At 48.5% G+C, this 25,563-nt stretch overlaps 1 protein-coding gene across 7 annotated transcripts in view; it reads right to left on the bottom strand.

Moving 5' to 3' along the window:
* TACC2 (transforming acidic coiled-coil containing protein 2) overlaps positions 1 to 25,563 on the bottom strand; it is a 984,629-nt gene that overhangs the window by 381,047 nt on the left and 578,019 nt on the right. For all 7 annotated transcript variants that reach the window (XM_069611973.1, XM_069611974.1, XM_069611969.1 and 4 more), the window contains 2 exons: positions 20,592 to 20,804; positions 14,527 to 16,320 (listed from right to left, as the gene is read on the bottom strand). In XM_069611973.1, coding sequence (XP_069468074.1) covers positions 14,527 to 16,320; positions 20,592 to 20,804 — 2,007 coding nt within the window. The remainder of the gene's footprint in view (positions 1 to 14,526; positions 16,321 to 20,591; positions 20,805 to 25,563) is intronic.

The raw sequence follows: 25,563 nt of genomic DNA, 5'->3' as shown, positions 1-25,563 counted from the left end.
GACCATACCGGTCAAGTAAGCTACAGTATTTTCGGCTGCAAACATTTCCGTTATGGGCAAACAACCCAAATCCCTTTGTTGGCCAAGAAGGCGGTGAACTCACCCAACGTCCTGGCATGGACTCTTGATGCAGGTGACAGAACATGCAGGAGCAGCTGCTTGTCCACCATGCCTAATCCCTCACTAACATCCAACAGCAATAAAAGGGGCAAGTTGGCCCTGATCCTATCTTCTTATAATGCCATATTGGGGAAAGAAGCCAGACTGGCGGGGGTCAAGCAGGGTAGGATGGTAGGATGAAGGAGACCAGGAATGTTCAGCCACAGGTGTACACATGGCAGCACATTGCAAGAATGCCAGTCTGGACCACAACAGCAGGAAGTAAAATGATTGCAAACAAGAAGCGGCCACGGCGTGTCTCAGGGAACGAGGCAGGCGAGAGGGTTACACTGCCAGGTAAGGCAGAAGAGGACACAGTGAACTTAACTCGGAGAAAAGGAACGAAGGACCCAATCAAACAGACGGAATCAGTGTCGGTGAAAGGACATCTCAAGGTGCCTCTCGTCAGGTCTGAGTAACTCATCCAGGGGTGGTCTCCTTCAGTAGCATTCTCATACCTAAAACCTTGCTTTTGCCAACAGGAATGCAGGAATACAGCTTTCAGAATGTCAAAAAAATGGACAGGTCTTGGAGAACTACTCACATATGACAAGAGACAACTTCAGATCTCCATTAAAAGGACGGAAAGCCTGGGAACCTTTCTTTAGGTAAAAGTAGGCATCAAAACACAAAACAAATTGAAATAAAATGGGATCCTGACAACCTGTATATTTCCTACATCGACAGCCTAAATAGCTGTATGACGTCAAGACACAGGATATATCCAAGACACCTAGGGCCTCATTACGAGTATGGAGGCAGCCACATTCCGACTTTGGAGGACCCGGTAATTCCTCCTTGAAGGAACCCATCCCCATTTGAGCCCCCATAGGGCTCAATGGGAATGGGGAGAGAGCTAATAACGGGCCCATTAATAATGGGCCCGTTATTAGCTCCCTGGTCCCCTCGCGGGACTCGCAAAGGACATCTGGTCGGACCAGGCGTCCTTACCGGGTCCCGCAAGGGGACCTCGTAATAGGGCATCCGTAATGAAGGGTGCCAGTCCCGTACCGGCACCCTTCATTACGGGAGCGCCTATGTTATAATGAGGCCCATAGACCTGATGAAGACTAGACACTTGTAAAAGGAACTGAAACATGTTAACATAGAGTGTACAAAATGTGACATTTCTAATTTAGCATTATGATAGTTCCCATTTTATATTTTATGACCAGATTTCATGTTTTTGTACTCCTTCAAGCCCACCAAAGTTCTACACTATGGGCCTCATTACGAGCATGGAGGTAATGAAAAAAGGAAGGCGTAATGGTATTACCGGCATCGCTAATGGGTCCGGGCCGTTACGAGCCGACAACCCGGCAATAGCGCCACCGCCCATACTGCGCCCCTTCCTACCGGCATGCGCACGTACACGCGCCCCTTCGTGGAGGAAATACTGGGATGCTGCTAACAGGAGGACATCACAAGTTACGCGGGCATGCACTTACCGGCATCCCAAAGGCGGTAAATAGGGCCTGCATGATGGCGGCAATACAAGCATCGCGGACCACCCGTAGATAGCAACCTGCAGTGTAGCCAACTGCCACAGGTGCACACAATCACCACAGGTGGAGTCAATGGAGCCTGTCCCAGTACAAAAGGAGCACACCCACACACCACACCCCTTCCAACAACAAATGATCCCACTAGCTGTTGCAATCCTGGGGCTGGAGGACATGCCTGTACTGCTACACCAGCAACAACAACTACAACTACAACAACAACAGGCAGCAAAAAGGAGACGCAGGAGGAGAAGGAGGGTGAGACAGGCCCAGCAAGTCCCACCAGTGCAGCAAGTGGTACCACGTAGGCAGCCACCAATCCCTCGCATCAGAGCCAGTCCATTCAATCTAACCCCTGAGCAGATACACACCCTGTACCGGTCGGACCGGGACACCATCACCAACATAGTGGATATGATACACAACGACATTGTCAGCCTGATAGAAATCCGCACTGCCATCCCCCCTCTACTGAAGGTAGTGTCTGTGCTCCACTTCCTGGCCACAGGCACCTACCAGCACACAGTGGGGCAGCTGCATGGCATATCATAACCTCTCTTTTCACGCATACGGACCCAAGTGCTGGATGTCCTCCTGAAGCACGCAAGAATCCACATATCCCTACCACGGACTGCCCAGGGGCTTGCTGGCACTAAAGTTGGCTTCCACGCACTGGCAGGCATGCCCAATTGCGTTGGTGCCCTCGACTGCACCCATGTAGAATTGGTGGTTCCTCATGCCATAGAGGCGGTGTACCGCAATCATAAGCAATACCACTCCATCAATGTGAAGATGGCATGTGACTCCAGCAAGATCATCACACATTGTTGTGCCCGATAACCCGGATCCACACATGATGCCATGGTGTTGCGGAACTCAACGCTACCCCGCTACATGGAGCGACATGCTGGACGACGTGCCTGGCTGCTTGGTTAAGTTGCCTGACAGGCCCATGGCAGTGCAGTGGGGGGGCGAAACCGGGGGGGGCGCATACTCCACCTGGGTGAGATTGGGTGGTGAGTGGACAATGCACATACAGCTAAACACTGTTGCTCTGAACATCCCAACCTGAACATGACACATCAATGCCATACATAAGACCAATGCTGCTCAGCAATGACAATATGCCAGACACACGAGCAGGCCACCATGGGAATGTCAAGCGATGGATGACAAAACATGATTACATCTGTGGCAATGCCGCTAGAGGGAATACATAAAGAGTACCATACATCACCAATATGGGTGGCAAGACATTGTTCCGCATCCACAGTACATCTGCATCAGCATGCAAGTGAACACCCTGCATCATCTGGACAACGCAATCCACACCAGCAGACCATAGTACAGTACACATTGCATCAAATGAACCTGTGTGCAAACATCCAGGGACATGTGCATGTGAACACTAAATAGCTGCAGCCATGACAGTGATCACTACAGGTGTAATGCCAGAAATCGACTCACACATACCTCATTGTGGTCCCATGCAGGTGATGGTGGCTATCCCTTGAAGCCGTGGCTCCTCACCCCTGTTCGGATCCGCAGAACAGGCACGAAGAGGAGTACAATTGGGTTCATACCGGTACCCGTGTTGTGATCGAGCAGATCTGGTGGAGCACTCCTTTACGGGCCTGAGAAGGTGGGCAAGATCATCATGGTAGGTGCCATGCTGCACAACATGTGTATCCGGTGGAACTTACCCCTGCCACCTGACATTGACCAGAAACCACCGGGTGAAGATGGGGATGATGAAGGATTAGAAGTAGTACATCAGCCATATGCCGATGCACATGATGGATGTGCTGTGCGCCAATCAGTGATGGACATTTTTGTCTGATGTACTGTGATGAAGAGGGTGCATCAATTCCCACTCGCTGTGCACTGGGATAGGGGGACTCTGGGCACTGTACACTGTTTGGCACAAAATTGTGACACACTCAATAAGCAATGTCCGGTCATGTTATTTGATTCAAAATTCGATTTAATTATCAATGAAGCGCTTTACATAGATGAACAGCCCACCCACGATGCAACTGAGTCTACCCACCCACCCCACCGCATCCCCTCCCACCACCCGCCACCACTCATCCCTCTACCCCCCCACCACAACCCCCAAACACCTCCCATGCCTCAACTCCCCCACACACCCACGTCCCGGCACACAAAATGAGTTCTAACAGCCTCCATCCTGCATGTTTGTCTGGCTACAGTCGGCCCCTTTTGTATGGAGGCTGTGGCTCCTCTGGCCGGCGCATGGTGCGCAGCGACCTACACACTGGGCTCGTCTGAGCTGAGCTTACAGGGGTACTGCTCATGGATGGCGGGGGTTGTGACTCGGCAGGTGCTGCAGGACGTTGTGCCATGGTGGCAGCCAAATGTGTGAGTGCCTGGGTCACTGATTCCATGCCTTGGCGCATCCGCCTGGCAACACAGTTCACAGCACGGATGAGTGCCTGTGTGCTGTCACAGTGGGCCTGGTGTATGGCTTCCCCTATTGAGATGAATTGTCGTAACATCTCGTCCATGGACTGCTGACGCTCCTCCATGCGGGTGATGCGGCCCTCTAGGACACGTATGTCATGAACTGCTGGTGGTCGCATGGGAGGTGGAGTTGGACTGCTTTGAGGGCTGAATAGGGGTCCAGCCGTCTCCTCCCCTAAGCTACCACCACAAGACCCATGTCCCAGGGAGTGCTGTGGTGTGTGCCCCATGGATGGTGTTCCCTCAGTGTCCACGACATGCTTTGGCCTGCCGTGTCAGCCTCGTCCTGTTGGACATCATCCTCTGCACTATTTACTGCGGATTGGGCCACCTCCCCTAGGTCACTAGTGGCCAGTGACTGAGGCGTCTCACCATTGCTGGCCGTTGGTGTACCTTCCTTGTCCACATGACCTGGCTGCAGTGGGGCAGGGGTCGTTTTGTCTGTGGGCTTGGGGCCCGGTATGCCTCGTGGCAGGTGTGCAGTGATGGCACCCAATTTCCCAGGCCAGTGCACATTCCAATGTGTCGGGGGTGGCTGCTCCTCAGGTCCTACGGCCTGTGGCCTCTGTTTACCGGCCCGCTGTGACATGAGGGTGCTAGTTTTTATCCGCCCGGCCCTTGACGTGGATGGCCTGGTGCCATCATCTTCCCCTCTGCTTCTGCGTGCTGCTGTTGGCTTTGTTTCTGCGGTGGGCCTGTCATCGCTGTCTGATACTGTGCCCGTGTGGGATGGAGAGGCAGGGCGTGAGTCATGGGTATAGGGACATCCAACATATATTGATGTCAGTACATTTTGGGTCCTGTTCATTGCTGTTTGCATGTTGGAGGGGCAGACATGGTGCTTACAGGTGTTGGGTGTGTGGTGCAGTGTCTGTGCATCCTTCTAGCGCATTCATGTTGTGCATGCACTTTGCTTGGTGGATTACGGATGTGTTGTGGATTGCGTGCGGTGTACATGCCTCAGGGTCTGCGTGCCATGTGATGTGTCTCTAGGGCTCTGGTGTACACTTGTTGGTGGAGATGTCTGCACCATGGAGTGAGATGTGACAGTGGTGGGGCCTGCTTCTCTGCAGTGTTGCATGTGTGTGTCTGCATGCTCATGGTACTTGGTTTTGGAATTGGGGACTCTGGTCGTTTGTGTCAGTGGGGTTGGTTGCGTGTCCAGCCACCTAATGTCTTCTGTTAGGGAAGACATTAGGTGGCTGGTGATGTGTAATGTACTTGCTGTCATCAACTTGACATTTGGACTCAGCCATCAGATTTGGGTTGGAGTGTTTGTGTTCACTTTTGTGTCGTGCCAACGCTCACTCACCTTCGTCAGCCGATGATGTTACTCCTATCTCAGCACGCCTGACCTCTTCAATGGGCTCCATGTGTATCAGGGAACAGCACGTTTCCTCCCAACGTGCTAGCTTGATGGGAGGATGGTTCACTTCCTGTTGCCTGGGCCTGCTGACCGTTGATAGTCAGTATGTTGTGGACACACAGTGTCAGGTTTCCTTCCCCTATTCAGGCTATTTTCCCTTATTCAAGTTTCCTTCTCATTATTTATCTTTATTAATCCTTTTTAGATTAGCCTTGTGTGGGTGGGAAGTTTTCTTTTGTAGTTGGTTTGGCCTTACTTACCTGTTCTGACCCAAGGCAAAATGGAGTCTCACAGTGACAGCTCTGATTGGTTAGAAGACACTGCAGAACAACAATGAACATTCTAAACTGTCACCCTGTGCCTTTCATCATCAAAACCCCAGCTGAGAGGACGTGTTTAGTGGCTGCTCCTGCTTTAGACTTGGGCCTGGTGGATTTTATCCTTCAGGCGTTAGCAGTTGAGCGGCTACTTTCTTGGGGGTTTCTGGAGAAGCTATCAGTTGTCAGGAATTCGTTTTTGAAGACAGGAAACTCTGAAGATCCTTATGAATTCGCTCTGGTGATAAGTGACTTTGTTTGTACTGCAGCTCTGTTCATCTTAATGACATTTCCTTGAAAATTTGTAAAAAGTTATCTTTGTACTAATACTATTGAACTCCCTGAGTGCGCTTGTGCACTATTTGTAAATATGCGTACTACTTGTAATCTGAAAATATCGTTGAACCTTTGCGCGTGCAAGTGTATTCAACTGCGCGTGTGTTTGCCAGCATGTGAGCTCCGTAGCGCAAGAATCTGTTGGTCGCGTGAGAATTCAAGAGCGAGTGTGTTTGCCAGCGCGTGAGCTCTGTAGCACGAGAATCTGTTCGTTGCGTGAGAATTCAAGAGCGCATGTGTTTTCCAGCGCGGGTGCTCCTTAGCGCGAGAATCTGTTTGTCGCGTGAAAACTCAAGAGCGCGTGTGTTTTCCAGCGCGGGTGCTCCTAGCGTGAGATTCATTCGCCGCGGGAGAACTTTATAGCGCGTGTGTTTTCAAGCACGTGTGCTTCTGCACTAGAACTCAATTGCGTGTGTGGTTTCTTGCGCGTGTCTTTTTAAACGCGTGTATTCGATCGCGAGTGACTTATAGCACGTGGATTATAAGGCGCGTGTCGAATAGGCGCGGAAGTTCTTCAATACGGAAATTTTTTAGCGTGTGTTTTTTTCTGCGCGTGTTCTCGTTTGCGCGTGAATTCTACTTGACTTGGTTAGGCAAGCGCGTGTGTTTTCTGCGCGTGGATTTTGCTTACCGTGCACGTGTTCTTCAACGCAGGAATTTTTCAACGTGAACTTCATCTGCATGAAAACAACCCGCGTGTGAGCTTTACACGTGTTTCTTCAAGAATTCACAAACTCAATTGAATTGTAAATAGTTTGAAAAAACAAAAGAAAAGTTTGAAAGAAAAGGAAAGAAAAAATAAAGACAATTTAACTGGACATCTAGTGCATTTTGGAAAAGAGACAAAGAACTAAACTTTCCAGATTTGCCCAAAGTAAGAAGTTGCTGTGAATTTCAAGAGTCTCAAGTAAGAGAGATTTTCAGCTTCTTTACAAGCTTCTCTAAGAAATTTCAAGAGAAGAGTCAGGTATGATTCTTAATTATTAGTTAAGGATTTAAAGTCTTTCTCATTCCTAAGGTTAAGTAAGTAAATAAAGGAATTGTATCTGCTTTTCTTATATCCTCTGCAGGTTCAGCTCTGGTTAGCCTTGAAGCAGTCAGCCTGGTGTTGTTTTGTTATCCACTTCCCCCTTTCCCTTTGAGGTGTAGTTTACAGAGCTGAATTGAAATCTAGTTCTGGGAACTATATTTCAGGGGGATCGTCGGGGGTTCAGCAGCTTCCGCGGACACAGGACCTCTCAGCCTGACACACAGCCACAGATCGTCCCACCTTTTCCGACAGTCCTTTGTATTGCGTGTGGTTGTCCCCACTGCTGACACCTTCTGGTCCACCTCCTCCCAGATCTGTTTCTTCTTGATTTGTGTCGCACGGCGCAGGTCTGGGCTGAACACCACATCTGCATGCTGGGCCAGGGTGTCAGCCAGAAGGTTTAGCTCCTCCTCGCAGAAGAACAAGTTACTTCTTACCTTGTAACATTCTTTCGATGGGATTTTCCTCCGACGTATTCCTTATCTTTGATGTTACCCATCCCAGCTTGCTGGCTTCGGAAATGTTTTCAGTAGAGGGCGCTGCGCGTCGACGTCCCTCGAGTTGATGTCCCTCGATAGCCTCCGTCTCGGCACCGACGTCACCGTAAATAAGTAAATAGACTTGCGCAGCGTCCGTTGCTCAGTTACGTTTTGAAACTTGAAATTAGCTGCGCATGAATTGGTTATTGACCTTGAAGGAGCATAAGCTGCAACTACAAGGGAAGTTTTACTGCAGGGATGGATGGGAGGGGCGATAAGGAATACGTCGGAGGAACATCCTATCGAAAGAATGTTACAAGGTAAGAAGTAACTTGTTCTTCGAAGGGATTGTGTCCTCCGACGTATTCCTTATCTTTGATAGACTACCATAGCAGTGGTGTAAAAGAGGAGGTGGGAGTAAAATGTAATATTCCCTTTAAGAATGTACAGAATGTAACACAGCTTTGCCAAATATTGTCTCCTCGCTAGAGGAGGAATCCAGGCTGTAAAGTTTTTTAAAAGTATGTGCGGACGACCATGTGGCAGCCGCACATATGCCCCGGATCGGAACCCCTCTCTGGAGAGCCGAAAAGGCTGTGATACCCCTGGGTGAATGAGCCCTAAGATGTTGAGGGGGCTCTTTCCCTGCCATATTTGTAGCATTCTAGAATGGTTAAAATAATCCATCTTGAAATGTTCTGTTTCGTGATTGGCATTCCTAATTTGTCCTGTATAACCCACAAATAGTTGGTCTGCTTGTCTTATTCTAGCCAGTCTGTTGATATAAAAACTCAAGGCATGCCTTGGATCCAGCCTATGGAACCTCTCTTCCTCTTTCCCTGGGTGGGGAGGAGGATAGAATGAAGGTAAAGTTATTTTCTGAGTACTGTGGAATTCAGATACCACCTTTGGGAGAAAATCAGGCTTCACTTGTAAGACAACCTTGTCTTTATGGAAGATTGTATGAGGAGGTTTGCAAGATAGAGCTTGTAATTCGCTCACTCTTTTGGCAGATGTTAGAGCCACTAGAAAGACTGTTTTAAGAGTGAGAAATCTTAATGAACAAGAATGGAGTGGTTCAAAAGTACTCATTAGAAAATTTAGGACTAGATTTAGGTCCCACAATGGAACTTGGGAAGGCTTTGGGGGATAAATATTAGTTAACCCTTTCAGAAATTGGACTACCAGAGGTAATTTGAAATATGAAGGCTCCTCTGTAGAGCGCTTAAAGATTGATAGCGCTGCGAGATAGCCCTTGATCGTACCAACTTAAAGACCTGAATTTGCTAAATACAGTAAGAAAGATAACACCGTAGGTGTACTGCAAGAAAAGGGTTCAATATTCCTTTCTCTACACCAGTTGCAAAATTTGTTCCAACGGCAGCGGTATAAAGTCTTTCTTGCTGGCCTTCTAGCCGAAAGCAACACCTCCATGACGTCATACGGGAGATCCCAATCCTTGTATCTCAACCTTTCAGAAACCAAGCGTGAAAGTTGAGGGTTCTGATGTCTAGATGGAGAACCTGACCTCCCTTCTGCGAGAGAACATCCTCTCTTTGCAGAAGACGAATGGGAGGGCAGATGGACATGTCCAGAAGGTCCGGGTACCACATTCTCCATTTGAGGAATGATAGGGACTGGAGGAAAAGCATACAGAAGTGGAAACTCCCAGTCCACTACGAACGCATCCCCTAGAGCTCCTCTCGGGGGAAATTCCCTTGAACAGAACTGATTGCACTTCCTGTTGAAACTGGTGGCGAACAGATCCACTTGAGGGGTTTCCCAAAGGGCAAAGATCTCTTGCAGGACTTCCTGAGCTAGCTCCCACTCGTGGGAGACTGTGCTGTGCCTGCTCAGAGCGTCCGCTGTCAAATTCTTCTCTCCGGCAAAGTGAACTGCCGATAGAGAGATTCCTTCCTGAATTGCCCTAAACCAGAGCTGCATTGCCTCTCTACACAGTGGCAGTGATCCTACGCCTCCTCTTTTGTTGAGGTAATGCATGGCCACTGTGTTGTCCGTCATTATCAGGACATTTTTCCCCTGTATTGATGGCAGAAAAGCCTTCAGCGCTAGTCTGATTGCTCTCAGATCCAACAGGTTGATATGTAGTCTGGACTCCGATGGAGACCAACGACCGCTGATGGTCAAGTCGTTGGCATGAGCTGCCCACCCCATGAGTGAGGCATCCGTGACTACCGTTATCTCCGGCCATGGTTGCCAAAACAGTTCTCCTTTCAAAATGTTCTCCCGAAAGGCCCACCACTGATGGTCTCGAGCCACTCTGTCCGGGACTTGAAGGAGATCTGACATTCTTCCTGAGAATTGCGACCTTTGGGTTCTTAATGCCCACTGGAGGGATCTCATTCTCAGGCGAGCCTCTGGCACTAGGAAAATGCAGGATGCCATGAGGCCTAGCAACCTCAAAAATGTCGAAGGCTGGAAGATGTTGGGCGTTTTGAAACTTGTTGACCATCTGCAGAATATCTTGAGCCCTCACCTCTGGTGGCGAGGCTTTTCCCAGGGAAGTGTCCAGGACTGCTCCAATGAACTCGAGTCTCTGTGATGGTATCATCTGTGACTTCTTTAAATTAAGGGAGAAGCCCAGCTTGTGAAGGAAGTGCAGACATAATCCAGATGGATCTGAGCTTGTTCCGAAGATACTGCACTGATCAACCAATTGTCCAGGTAGGGGTAAAAGGCAAAGGACCTACCCCTCCAGGAGGTTCCTGAGGGGCGATTCGGAGTCTGTCAGATTGCAGCCCCAAGAGATTTCACTGCTGCCTTGGATGTTTGTAATCTCTCCAGGCTGTCATCAGTCTTCTTACCAAACAAGGAAGTGCCGTCAAAGGGCATGTTCAAAAGTCTGGCTTGTACATCTGGAGCAAAACCAGACTTCCGCAACCATGCAAATCTGCGGATTGTGGTACTTGCCGCCATGGCCCTGCTGATACTGTCAGCAGAATCAATGTCGGTTTGAAGGGACTCGCACATTGCATCTTTTCCATCCTTGATGATGTTTAAAAATGCTTCCCTTTCTTCTCCTTCTGGGAGACAGTCAGCTGCTGATGAAGCCCACTCCCAAAGTGTATGGCTGAATCTTGCAAGCGTGCAAGTGGCGTTAATAGTTTTAAGCGCTATGCTACATGCCGAAAATAGTTTTTTTTGACATAGCATCACATCTTTTATCATCCCTGTCCTGTGGAATAGTAAGGTATGCAGAAATACTGTTTGATGAAGTTGCTGCTTGTACAACCAAACTCTCTGGAGTTGGATGTTTGCTCAAATATTCAGGATCTGTAGCAGATACCCTGTATTTAGCAGACAGTCTCTTGTTATCTGCAGGGATAACTTCAGGAGTTTCCCAATTCACAGACATGTTTCTTTGCAAAGCAGAATGAAAGGGAACAACAGGATCCTCCTGTGGGCTTTTATCTAAAATGTCAGTAAGGTCATCCTGCTGAAAAGAAGGTGTAGGTGTAGACCACCCCATGAATTCGATTATTCTGGCCATCAGAACCCTATAAGTGGTCTCTGCATGCTCCCCAGGGTCTGGTTTAGCAAACTCTACTTCTGGAGAAGTATCTAAACCACTTGCCTCATGCAAGGAGTCTTGAAGGTCCTTTAACCTGTTCTCTTTAGAGATAAATTCCTCTGGTATGGGGGACTATAAATAGTCAGACCTAGGATGTGGTTTAAAACCCATTTCTAGAGTAGAAGGAGCCAAATTTGTTGTCACTGGTTGAGAAAACATCGAGGTTGTCGACATGGAAGTCACAGGCTTCAACAAACTCGAAAAGGGCGTTGAATAAGTTTGAAGAGACCTCGATGTACTCGAGAGGATCGGAATCCTACTCGGTGTCGTCGAAATAGTCGAAGGCATTCTCGACGTCATGGTCGAGGTCCTTGACACCTCTACTGTCTGAGATGTAGTGACAGTTGTAGGTCTGTCTTTTATCGGAGTCGACAGTGGCGTCGAAGATGGCGTAGATGCAACCGATTTATGCGTCGAGGGGCCCTTCGATAAAGGCATCAATGACGCAGATTTATGAGTCGAAAAAACCTTCGACGACGGCGTCGATGAGGCGGTCCTACTGCCTTTACTCGAGGGTCCATGACGCTCTCGGGTAGACTCTCTCGCTGGGTGCAACGACTCACGGCATTTTGGTTTTTCGGGTCTTTCACCCGGGGTATCACCTTTAGACGTCTCTGAGGGGGTTGAGGCTGCTTTCTCGAAGACGCTAAGCATTTTCTTACGAAATTCCTCCCACTTAGCTGGAGAGCTGTGTTTCGTGGGGCAGGTGACCCTTTCCGGAGAGACAGAAGAAGACGAAGAAGAGGGAGATCTACGACGCCGCTTCTTAGAGTGTCTCGATCTCGAAGACTGATGGGAACCGCTTCGAGATCTCGAACGGGAATGTTTCTTATGACGACGAGGAGACGAATGTCTCGACTCTGCCGAAGAAACTTTCAAGGGAGTAATAGATTTAAGAGTTTACCTCTTTCTAGCTTCCCCTTACACTTCTTCAAGGCTTTCGCCGTCATGGACATACTGACCTCGCATTCTGAACAGTGATGCTCCGATCCCAGGCACCACAAACAGATCCTGTGAGGATCCGTCAATGACATTTTCTTCCCACAGGCACAACACTTTTTAAAGCCGGAGCGGGGGGTCGATGGTTCGGATGAAGAAGCCATCGAATTTAGATGATATCTTCGAAGAATAAGTCTGAATCTTCTTGAAGAAAGAACTGAGCAACACATTTCCGAGGCCCACTAAGCGTGGAAAAACGTAACTGAACAACGGACGCTGCGCGAGTCTATTTAGACATGTCTATGCTGTACAATTAATTATCTAATCTGTCCTGTCCTGAGGAAGACGACTGTCAGGCCTTCTCTCTCTTGCTAGGTCAGGAGATAGACTGCTTAGACAGTGTTAATTAGTCGTCGAAACCACCTGTGTTAGATACCAGTACAGCCCATGAGACGGTTGGCTGCTGTACGAGGTACTGGTTGTTGACTATCATGGTCAGATTGGAGACAAGTATTGCTTCTGTTCTAGCATGTCATGATGCAATTTCACTTGTCCGTTTTCTATAACAATTTATTGGTTTGATCAGGGGACAACCTTATTCACCCCGCAGGAAACACTGAGTGTTCTGTCTTGCTCGGGTGGGTGCCCTCTTCTTTTCGGTTTTTCTTTTTTTCTTTTCTTTTTATCTTTTTTCATTCTTTTGCTTATTTTCCTTTTCCATTAATTTAATTTCACATTATCATTATAATTTGTTAATTTATAAAATGTCCCCTTTTTTTGATGGTTTCCTTGATTTTGGTTATACAAGGTTGAATTTGGATATAGATTTAGCATCCAATTGCGATCCAAGTTGTGCTCTGATGCAACATGCAGTTCTATCTATTTTTGCACAGTGTATTCACTCTAATATGTTAGGAACGCTATCAAACTAATATGCACTTTAATAGGAAATGTGGAGTATTGATGGTATGTTTTTATGCTGTTTTTATTGTAACTTCAGCACTATGTATGATGTAATTGAATATGTGTTTATTAAAGATTGATGAATTTTTACTCTCCTTGACCTGATCTATCCCCTTATTTGACTCTTGTACTAATTGCAGTTTACTCCATTGATTTGTTCTCTGGTATAATACACGTGAACCCCTCTCGCCCCTTGGTGCATATTGAGAATAGTACAAATAAGCATAAATGGCCTTTCTCTCAAGAAATGTGACTGTGTGACCTTTCAGTTCTGCAAGTGGGAGCCATTTCCTTCAATCTATGTCAAAATGTGATTGATGTAACATAGGAAAGGGAAATGCATTTGTAAACCACTAACCAAGTCAGCAAAACCTTTCATCTCCAATGTGTGTTAAATCAAGCTAATTGCTTGACGTGTTTGCTAGTCCTGAGCCAGCTGACCTGTTTTGTTCCCAATCCATAGATAATGAGCCTTTAAACACATCCTGCCATCACTACGTGGGGTTATAATGGTTTACACACCAAAAAAAAGCCTCGACTCTATTCTATCAGTAATTAAAAATAACTCAATAAAACAAACAGAATGAAACATCTACCCCTACAATGCACCCCTGTTGCACCCAAAATCTTCCAATGTCGGATGACTTGAAGACCCGCCCCAGACACTGCCCCACCTGCATGCCCTGCCCACCCGGGTCCTCTGTCTTACATCTACCCCTACAGTGAGGGAAGCGGGGGCAAATGTTCTACAGCTCCTTTCATAACGAGGACATTGTATGCTTATGTTGAGTGGATTCGAAATTATCATCTTTGAAAATCCAGCAACACCTTGGAAGAAAGGCGGATAAGGGGTTACTAAAGATCTATCTGATGGATTAACTCAGCTTTTCATCCTTCCAATGTAGTTAAAATGAGTGCTTTTGAGTTAGGTTAGAGAATCAACTGTAATGCATAAAAAGAAACAAGAACACTTATATGTATAATAAAAATGTGGGTTATTGTTTATATTTTCTTCCAAAATGCACCTTGTCATTAGGTGATAATGGTAAATTGTGATAAACATGTTTGCATCTTTGGTGACGTGTTGAGTGAGTAAAAAACATAACACATACTATACTGCTGTCTCTAAAGGGAGCCTTAATCAGTTACTTGACCCACTGAGATGCATCGTAGCTGATCATTTACGCCTCTCTAAAGGTGTGACACACAGAAAGATGACACTCACTCCCATAACTTATCCTGCCAACTCTCTGTAATCTACTAAACTGTAACCAGTGCCTAGACGCCCAAGAGTTAAGTGTGCTATACAAATGTATAAATAAATAACATCAGGCACATACTACATCACATGTCACATACCTGCGACAGGGGCTTCCAGGTGCACATGCAGGTTCTTCTGCAGATGGAGAAGAGAGACACAAGACCAGAGGGGGAAGACGGGGCACCTCCTTGCACCAGTCCTTCGGAACCACGAAAGGATCTACAAATCCAGCTGGCACCAATGGAAAACCCAAGTCCAACGGGCGAAGATGAGCTGCTTGCCCATGATCATCCTTTGATGCCTCTGCAGCATAAACGGGCACCAATGAAAAACCCAAGTCCAGCGGGCAAGGATCAGGTTTTTCCTCTTGCTCACTCTGCAATATATCCACAGGTCTTCCGGCAGCATCAGAAGGCTCCCATGAAGGATGAGAACAAGAACCTTCCTCAGATCCACCAATCCGTACCTTCACTGGTCCTTCTACAGAATCAGTAGAAGAAGAGGAGATTCCCAAGCCCAAGGGGTGACGAGAAGCCGCTTCCTCACACCCACCTTGCGGTATCTTTTGAACCCTATCTACAGTGTCAGTAGGTGGAGAGATTTTCAAGCTCCAAGGGTGAGGAGAAGGTACTTCCTCACACACACCCTCTAGTATCACTGCAGCTCTTTCTACACCATCAGTAGTAGGTGTAGAGGAGAATTCCAAGTTTCGAAGGTGAGAAGGAGTTTCCTTGCTCTCACTCTTTGGTACCTCTACAGAGTTAGTAGCTGACAGGGATAATTCCAAGTTCTGATGGTGAGGAGATGGTGCTTCCTCACAATCACCAGGTGACAGCTCTATAGCATTGGTAGGTGACAAAGAGAATTCCAAATTTTTAGAAAGAGGAGAGGGTGCTTCCTGACATTCCCCCTGCGGTACCAATGCAGCGTTGGTAGGTGACCGGGATAATTCCAAGTTCTGAGGGTGAGGAAAGGGTGCTTCCTCACACCCACCCTGCGGTTCCTCTGCAGCGTTGGTAGGTGACAGGGATACTTCCAAGCTCTGAGGGAGAAGAGTGGGTGCTTCCTGACAGTCGCCCTGCGGTACCTCTGCAGCGTTGGTAGGTGACAGGGATAATTCCAAGTTCTGAGGGTGAGGAGAGGGTGCTTCCTGACAGTCGCCCTGAGGTACCTCTGCAGCGTTGGTAGGTGACAGGGATAATTCCAAGTTCTGAGGGTGAGGGAAGGGTGCTTCCTCACACTGGTCCTGCGGTACCTCCCCAGGTTGTTCAATACAATCAACAAAGGAAAACCACAAGTCCAAAGGAGGGAGAAGAAGGGCGTCCTCACTCCAGGCGTTTGATACCTCGGCAGAACCTTCTACAACATCAGCAACCGCAGAGGAGAAAACCAAATCCACAGGGTAGGGATGAGACCCTTCTTCACACGCACCCTTCTGCACCACCACAGAATCTTCTACAACAGCAGGCGGTACCGTAGAGGCAGCCAAGTCAGCAGGGAGAGAATGGCAGACTTCCTCACACCCACCCTTCTGCACCACCACAGAATCTTCTACAACACCAGGCGGTACCGTAGAGGCAGCCAAGTCAGCAGGGAGAGAATGGCAGACTTCCTCACACCCACCCTTCTGCACCACCACAGAATCTTCTACAACACCAGGCGGTACCGTAGAGAAAGCCAAGTCAGCAGGGAGAGAATGGCATACTTCGGGTCCATCTGCAGCCACAATACCAGCAGGTGCCACGGAAGAGCCCAAATCCAACACAGAGGTAGGCAAAGCTTCTTCACACCGGACCTTCAGTAAATTCCCAGGCTCTTCCTCAGCAGATGGAAGGGGAAAGCCCAAGTCTCCCAGATGAGGCACCACCGCACAAGGGACTGGCACGAAATCACTGGAAGAAAAGAATACGTGATTAGTGGGCGTGGCTTCATAGCTTTGCTCACCTGCAATGAGCCTGTAACATGATTTCAACCTCCTTCTGCATACCTGTTCTACATCTGTGGCATCATTGCTGACTAGGTTGGCATGCCTCTGCTACACCTGTAATACTGTCCTACAGCTGGGTAATCAGTGGGGCCGCAGATGTGCTTGAAATATGACTGCTGCATAGTGTGTGGCACTGGTGCTACACCTGCAACATCCCTGTGGCATAGATTGGTGTGCCGGTACTATACAGTAGGGGCACTGCTGGATGACTAGGCCTGCTTCTGGTGAGAATCTGACGTCACTGCTCTATAGTGCGAGCATAAGCTATTCTCTCGAACCATCTACAATAGTTCCTTAAAGGATTTTGTGGTGAAGTCTAGCCAGATTTCCTGGGTTTCATGGCAGCAAAGTTATATTGCATAGGGCTGACCATGGGGCTGTGTGGCAGACGTAGAACCACCCCTTGGCCCCAGACACATTTGTTGTAATGGCTGCAAAGAGCTGTGTAGGCATCTGAGTGTGTGAATGCAATATAGGGTGGAGGGGAGCATGGAGGTCCTGGAGTGTCTATACCACTGTTGAGTGATAGAGGAGGCTCTGGTATCCACAGCAGGAGTGAGAATCAATGTTCTTCGAATGGCTCATTCTGGATATGTGTGAATTGCCTGGCATTTGGTGCTGGGAGCCCCCTGTGTGCTACATCCAGAGCATCACACCAGAGTAGATACCCCGCCTCCTCGAGCGCTTTGCCCTAATCAGATGGATCTCTGGTGGTGTAGCAGCAAGGCTTCTCTGGTGTCTAATCCTGTCCCCGCATATCCTGTGAAATTGAGATGCAGTCTTTTTGGAAGCAGAGTGGGCTTCATTCCCCAACTTGAAATAACTGGTCTGACCTGTTTTGGGGGCTTGAAGAAAAGCAATGTTGCTCAGCTAGTGAGACCTTGCCGGGAAATGTGTAGCTCACTGAAGACTGTCTTTCCCAAGATAGGCTGCCTGCTGCTGAACTCTCCACCTCCAGTGCTAACCCCACTCTCCCATCTACCATGACCTTCTCACTGGGCCTCCTCACAGGCTTAGGGCCCTCTTGGCCAGCGACCTTAATCTGCAACAGTTCTTTACAGCCACAGCTGCGAGAATCAATCTCTTCAACATCAGAACAAGTTGCCCCCACTCACCCGCAACTCACCCCCAAATGCTATTTCCTCTTGTGCCCCTTAAACTCGATTGCTGCTCAAGCGTACTTCCCAATGTCCCCTTCTACGCATTCTCTCCCCTTAACAAGCTCCTGAAATTTGCCACTCGTAACCCACTACAAAATACCCTCCTCCCGCCCCAACTTCCCACCTCTGCACACTACCAAGATGCTGGCTGGGACCCAGTGACAAATCACAGGCCCTCATTCCGAGGTTGGTGCTAGTCATGGCGCTATTAGCGCCATGACTAGCACCAATACCGGTACTGCCGCCGACGTGGTGGTATGGGGACTTACCGGTCCATTCCGCCCTTTGCATGACCGGAAATCCCCATTTGAAATGCCATTCCCCATTCCCATTTGAGCCCCCATAGGGCTCAATGGGAAGGCGCCAATAACAGTACTGCAAATTGCGGTACCGTTATTGACCCCGGTATCCCTTTGCGGGTTACGTCCTTAACGCCTGCTAAAACCAGGCGTTAAGGAAGGACCCGCAAAGGGACCTCGGAATTGGGCACAAAGGGATTACTGGCACTGGTGTCATTACCGGTGCCCGGTATCCCTTTGCGCCCGGGTCGTAATGACCCCCACATTCTCTTTAAATTCCTTCTCCTTGTCTTCAAATCCATCCATGATGTTGCCCCTTCCGCAACACCCCACACACGGCTCACTACAGCTCCATGTACTCTCCCTCAAAAACAAAATCATCTACAAACGTAGACAACTCAACATCCCATAAACTGGATATTATGACGTGACAGTCATTGCACTGGTACTAACCATGCTATACTGTGCCATCATGCCCAGAACAATGACTGAATAGAACACAAAGAGCCCAAAATGTGGCCGCCACACGCAGGAGACTCTTGAGGACATGCTAGTCCAGGTAGATTCACTTGTATATTTCACAGTGTGTAGGACGCCATCTTAGATGGAAGGCACTATACACGTGTCTGTCTCCCATTCCATGTTGCACTGGAGAGACATCATGAGCTTGATGGGGGCACAATCAACATTGAGAGTGAGTTCCTGTTATTTTGCTGCCAATGCGGCTAAGCGTGAACTCGCCTCTCTCACAGACTCTCAGCCAGAGTCTGCTTTTGCACCTCCCACAGCCACCTGTCTAGATCAGACCTGTTGCCTTTTTTCCATATCAATTGCCTCATCCAACCTCTTATTCAGCCCTCACATTTCATCCTTTTGCCACTCATTCATTTAATCAATTTCTTTAAGCTATTGTCCTTTCCTTTTTTCTCTCATGTTTTTGGACAATCCTTTCCCTAGGCTACACCTATTATATTTTTGTATTATACACCTTATCGTTCCTTTTATGCTTACACCGAAAGGGCACCTTCCCACAGTATTCCTTTGCACTGCTCAATGTTCACCCCTTTTCTCCACCCAGCATTAGGTGACTTTCCCCATGTTAGCCTGTGGCCTCACATTTTCTCTGTCCCGCTGCATTTTCTTTACAAAACATCCTTCCTCATTCTGCTCTCTCTCCCCCACCATGTTTTGTGATGGCTGCATTCCTGAGCTCTTAATGTTCACACCAGCAATACGAGACAGGGGCACAAGGTCCTATCTGATCGCCACCCCACCCCCGCACTCATGGCGCGAGATACATGTACCATTCCACATGCAGTTTAGATTTTGCCCTTTCATTCCACTGCAGCTCAATACTGAGGCTTTCAACGGGTGTATGCAGTGCGTGGGCATATGCAGTTGCAGTGCGTGGGCATATGCAGTGCGTGGGCATATGCAGTGCGTGGGCATATGTGGATGGCTGGACTGTGGAGATTGGCCCATAGAGACCTTTATCCAGTCAAGTACCAATTCTGCCAGAGATTTAGTTTTGTGTATATACAGTAGATAGAATTGCGAAGATTAATCTCCTGGTACTTTTAGAGAACCCAATTTACTAACCATCCCGCTCCCCTCCAACACACCTCCCAAGTACTATACACGCCCTGTGGGCTAGCCAATTTACCCACAAACAAACACCCAACATACGTAACACTTGCATACAACAAACAATCCCAGGTACTGGACCTTCCCCTATGGGTACAACATGCCATTGTGCACAACCACAACTTTAAATACCAGCCAATCTACACATAAAACACACAAACGATCACCCAAAATGACAGGCATTCACATGCAACAAACATCCCAGGCATTGGGCCTCACCCTTACGGATACAACAAGCCATTGCTCGAAATCAACCCATCTGCAACCCATCACACACAGACAGCAGTTTCGTCTGGTTCTGGACCTATCCTATCACTCTATCATCAGTAACCAACCCCGTCCTCTTTCTTGCAGAGCCACGTGAGCGCCTAGAGACCGCCTCTGCGGTGATAACAGTACACGATATAAGTCAACATGACATGTTGAATTGGCATAAATGTACGATTTATAGGCTGCAACGCCAACGACAAGGCTTGCAGCCTATGAAACAAACATGCTCAGCAATTGAGCCTTTATAAAATCTAGAGGCTTCCACACATGTTCCCAGTGTCACTCAAGCCTCTACACTTGCAGCACACATGACATCATAGTCAGTGGCACGCATATCAAGTTCTGACACTGTCTGCTGACAGCAAGTCACTGCACACATCAGCATTATTTACAACAGCGAGAAGGGAAGCCTCTATGTTGGACATCAACTTCAGTGGGATTGAGAAGTTTGGGGTAAAATCTATAAACAACAAACCTACCAAGAGCCAGGGGAAATATCTGATGGGGTGGTCTTGGGCGACGCTACTCAGGACTGGGGGGAAGACCTCCACATGGAGCACACATCGTTGACTGCACTCTGCACCACAAACTCTAGTGTAGATATGGCCATTGCTGTGCAATACAAGGCACACTCTGCTGGGGAGACCGCACTCAGGCTAAACTGGTGCCGGCACCCAGCACGGAAGCAGGAGTTAATCACTTCAATAATGCACCGATGCTAAACAAGCCCCCGGCACTGCAGGAGCTAAGACCAGCCGTGCTTGTGCACTCACCTTTTTGCTGTGCAGGAATTGGGCACTCACCTCACTTCTGTCTGAGGATGGAGCTTTTGGTCCTGAGCACCACTCTGCCCACATGCGGAAGCAGTAGTTAACTGTGGGACCCCAAAATCCAGCCCAGGTGGTGATACATCTTTTGGGGTCTGTGGGAGCAAGCACTCTCCTGGGGTCTCTGAGGGTGACTCCTCTCTGGAGGTCTCCAAAGACGTGCTCTCGTTAAGTGTCTGTGAGGTCGAGCTGTGAGAGGAGAAATGGAAGAAGGTCAGAAGAAGATAGCGCCAACAGTTGTCGAGGTAGGTGTCCCAGCTTCAGAATCGTCTGGAACACCATAGGCAAAGGATGCTAATACCATATTGCAATTATAACTCACACAAGAGGGAAAGAGCCCCCCCCCCCATATCACTGAGAGAAGACATGTCACACTATAGCGACAGAACACATCCCTAACCAATGGAGAAGGCCATCTTGTGCTTCAATAATATTAGGATGCCTCTTAGCACAGGGGAAGGACATTTCATACAATAGGGGAACACCTCACACAAGAGGGGAAGCGCACATCCCACATCACTGAGAGAAGACATGTCACACCAAGGGGACAGAGCACATCCCTAAACAAAGGAAAACACTATCTTGCAATGCAATAATATGAGAATACCTCGTAGCACAGGGAAAGGACATTGTTACACAATAGGGGGACATCTCACACATGAGGCAAGGACATCTCACACCACAGAGGAAAGAAGGAATCTCTAACCACACACAAAGTACAACACACACTACAGGGAGAAGAAAACTCAGGGTAGAGACCATAGGGAGAACATTAACAGCCAAAGGAGAGGACATCTCACCCCACACAGTGAAACCATGTATATGCCTCCTCACAGGAGAGGTAAAGTGAAATAGTACACAAACCAAAACATCATGTGATAACAGGCATGCAACCTCACTCAAACTGCCCATTTAATGTAACCTCACTCAAACTGCCCATTTAAGCAACCACATATAACTTTAGGAAGGGGTGCAACCTCCGCCAGACTCTGTCTAACCCTCCATAAACTGAGAAAGAAATGCACAATTTGTCCAAGCCTATACATCCATGAAAGGGTTGAGATGGGGGCTATCGTACCGGTGGCGCGAGCCCCCGCGGCTTCCCATTCTGCAGCAAGAAATGGTGCTGATCCTCCTGCCACAGGGAAACCTTGCATGACTGCCACAGCTTCTGCGGCCACGGGAAACACCTGTGTAGCTTCCCACATCTGAGCTGCAGCCCATGCGGCTCCCTGTGCTGCAGGCAAGAGCAGCATGCATTTCCACTTTACAGGTGGAGCCTGCCCCTCTGAGGACTCACTAGCCAGCCCTGAAGCCACGCTTTCAATCCATTCCTTGACACTAGATCACTGCTCCTGTTCCTGATAATAGAACCTTGCAGCCCCTGAAGCACATTCCCAAACCTGCAGACCCCCCTTAACGAAAACTTCAATTGCACCCACTGATGCTTGTACCTCCTCTGAGAATGATGCATCGCTCCATCTCCTCATTGCCTGCAACCATGTCCTGGGTTGCATCAGTTAACCACATGTTGACATTCCAAGATGGCTTCCTTGAGTACTGAGTAGTCTACCAACCCAATTCAGGATGGCAGTTTACTGCTTCCAGACTCTGGAACCTCCTGCCCGTCAACACCAGACTCGCCCCTAGGCTTCTGCAATTCAGCAGGCCAAGACCTTCTTCATGAGCGTACTCTTTGCCGACATCTAGGGCTTGTGCCCTGCTCTCCCCGCGGAGCGAACCCTTGGGGCTGTTCTGTGCCCTCCTCTCCTCCTAATGGCCACTCTGCCATGCCTCCTCCCTGAGCCTGATGCAAGCATTCACCTCTCCTGTGTAGCCCCCTGCTGTGCTAGTCCACTCCTTCCTCTCGCTGCTATTGCACCCTCTTTGGCGTTAATCCCCCGGCTGCTCCTACTCTGGATTGTCAGGCCTCCCCACTTCTTGGCTAATTCCCTGCTCTTATGCTATATCCCTTGGTACTAAGTCCCCCCATTGTGTAGTTTTCCCTACTACTCTGTAAAGTGCTCTATTCATTTTCCAAGATAGATTAGAGCTCAATAACTACCCAAATAATAACCCAGGATGTGCAGTACCTGGGTGCATGTATTTTATAGTTTTTTGTGATTGTCCACATGATTACGCTTTTTTATTATTCGCTGTTTTTGCTTTCAACTTTCTTTTTTCTTCCTAAGCACAGAGGATTTCCTGTAGACTCCTACTGTTGTTTCCTGGCTACCTCGCACCGCCCTGGATTCTGCTTCTCTCAGTCACTCGCGTCCGGAAGTGGTTTCTCCACTTGGGACTAGCGTGGGGAGGGGGCACAGCCAACCTTGCTTCACGTCCACAAAGATAAGCTCCTCTGTGTTAAGACCTGCCATTGGCATGACAGCAACCTGTCCCTGCCCTGCACAACTATCAATGACCTGAGAAAGAGATGCACCCCATTGTCAACCCTGGTCAAAAACACATAACCTGAACATGGATACAGCCCCGCACTACACTGTGCAACCATGCATAGCCTGAAAAAGGATACAATCCGATCCCTATTCTGTGCAACCATGCAAAGCCTGAACAAAGCTCCATCCCCCACACTACCCTGTGCAACCATGCATAGCCTGAACAAGGATACAATCCGATCCCTACCCTGTTCAACCATGGATAGCCTGAACAAGAGCACAATCCGATCCCTACCATGGTCAACAATGCATAACCTAAACACGACTACAGCCCCAGAACTACCCTGTGCAACCCTGCATAGCCTGAACAAAGATACACCCCCGGCACTACCCTGTGCAACCATGCGTAGCCTTAACAAGGATACGATCCGATCCCTACCCTGTTCAACCATGCATAGCCTGAAAAAGGGTACGATCCGAACCCTACCATGGTCAACAATGCATAACCTAAACACGAATACAGCCCCAGAACTACCCTGTGCAACCATGCATAGCCTGAACAAATATACAGCCCCGGCACTACCCTGTGCAACCATGCATAGCCTGAACAAAGATACAGCCCTGGCACTACCCTGTGCAAACATGTATTGCCTGAACAAGGATACAATCCAATCCTTACCCTGTTCAACCATGCATAACCTAAACAAGACTACAGCCCGTCACTACCCTGTGCAACCATGCATAGCCTGAACAAAGCTCCAGCCCCGGCACTACCCTGTGCAACCATGCATAGCTTGAACAAGGATACAATCCGATCCTTACCCTGTTCAACCATGTATAACCTAAACAAGACTACAGCCCCAACACTACCCTGTGCAACCATGCATAGCCTGAACAAAGATACAGCCCCGTCACTACCCTGTGCAACCATGCATAGCCTGAACAAAGCTCCAACCCCGGCACTACCCTGTGCAACCATGCATAGCCTGAACAAAGCTCCAGCCCCGGCACTACCCTGTGCAACCATGCATAGCATGAACAAGGATACAATCCGATCCTTACCCTGTTCAACCATGCATAACCTAAACAAGACTACAGCCCCAGAACTACCCTGTGCAACCCTGCATAGCCTGAACAAAGATACGCCCCTGGCACTACCCTGTGCAACCATGCATAGCCTGAACAAAGATACAGCCCCAGCACTACCCTGTGAAACCATGCATAGCCTGAACAAAGATACAGCCCCAGCACTACCCTGTGCAACCATGCATAGCCTGAACAAAGATACAGCCCCAGCACTACCCTGTGCAACCATGCATAGGCTGAACAAAGATACAGCCCCAGCACTACCCTGGGCAACCATGCATAGCCTGAACAAGGATACAATCCGATCCTTACCCTGTTCAACCATGCATAACCTAAACAAGATTACATCCCCAGCACTAGCCTGTTAAAAAATGCACAACCTGGACCAAGGTACAACCCCATCCCTACCATGTTCAACAATGCATAACCTAAACAAGGCTACTGCCCCAGCACTACCATGTTCAAGCATGGATATCCAGAACAAGGGTACAGCGCCACCCCTACAGTGTGCAACCATGCATTGCCGGAATAAGGGTACATCTCCATCACTACCCTGTACAACCATGCATAGCCTGAACAAGGGTACAGCCCCAGTATTACCATGTTCAACCATGCATAACCTGAACAAGGGTACAATCTCACCCCTACCATGTTCAACAATGCATAACCTAAACAAGGCTACATCCCCAGCACTACCCTGTTCAACCATGCATAACCTGAACACGCATACAGCCCCAGCACTACCCTGTTCAACCATGCATAGCCTGAACAAGGGTACATCCCTAGCACTACCATGTTCAACCATGCATAACCTGAACAAGGGTACAATCCCACCCCTACCATGTTCAACAATGCATAACCTAAACACGAAAACAGCCCCAGCACTACCCTGTTCAACTATGCATAACCCGAACAAGGGTACAACCCCATCCCTACCATGTTCAGCCATGTATAACCTGAACATGGGTATAATGCCAACCCTACCCTGTTCAGCCATGCATAACCTGAACATGGGTATAGTATAATGCCAACCCTACCATGTTCAGCCATGCATAACCTGAACATGCGTACAACCCCAGCACTACCATGTTCAGTCAAGCCATGCATAACCTGAACACGGGTACAACGCCAGCCCTGCCCTGTTCAGCCATGCATAACCTGAACATGGGTACAACCCCAGCCTAACCTGTCCGGCCATGCTTAGAAAGAACAGGGGTACAACCCCAGCCCTACCCTGTCCAGCCAATCACAAACTAAACGCTGGTAGAACACCAGCCCACTCCTGTTCAACCACCAACTGCCAGATAGTGCATGGAAACTTTAACCCAACCATTCATAACCTGGGACAGGGGTGCAGTCCCAGTCACATCCCTGCACAACAATGACCTGAAAGAGGTTAAAACAATAACCCAATCAAGTTCAGCTTTTGGATCCACAACCTCAAGCCATGGTGATAGGGAATATAG

This window comes from Ambystoma mexicanum, chromosome 8, assembly GCF_040938575.1.
Source record: "Ambystoma mexicanum isolate Mex_15411 chromosome 8, UKY_AmexF1_1, whole genome shotgun sequence".
Classification (NCBI taxonomy): domain Eukaryota; kingdom Metazoa; phylum Chordata; class Amphibia; order Caudata; family Ambystomatidae; genus Ambystoma; species Ambystoma mexicanum.
The sequence above is the reverse complement of the archived record's forward strand: the minus strand, read 5'-3'. Positions and strand labels throughout refer to the sequence as shown.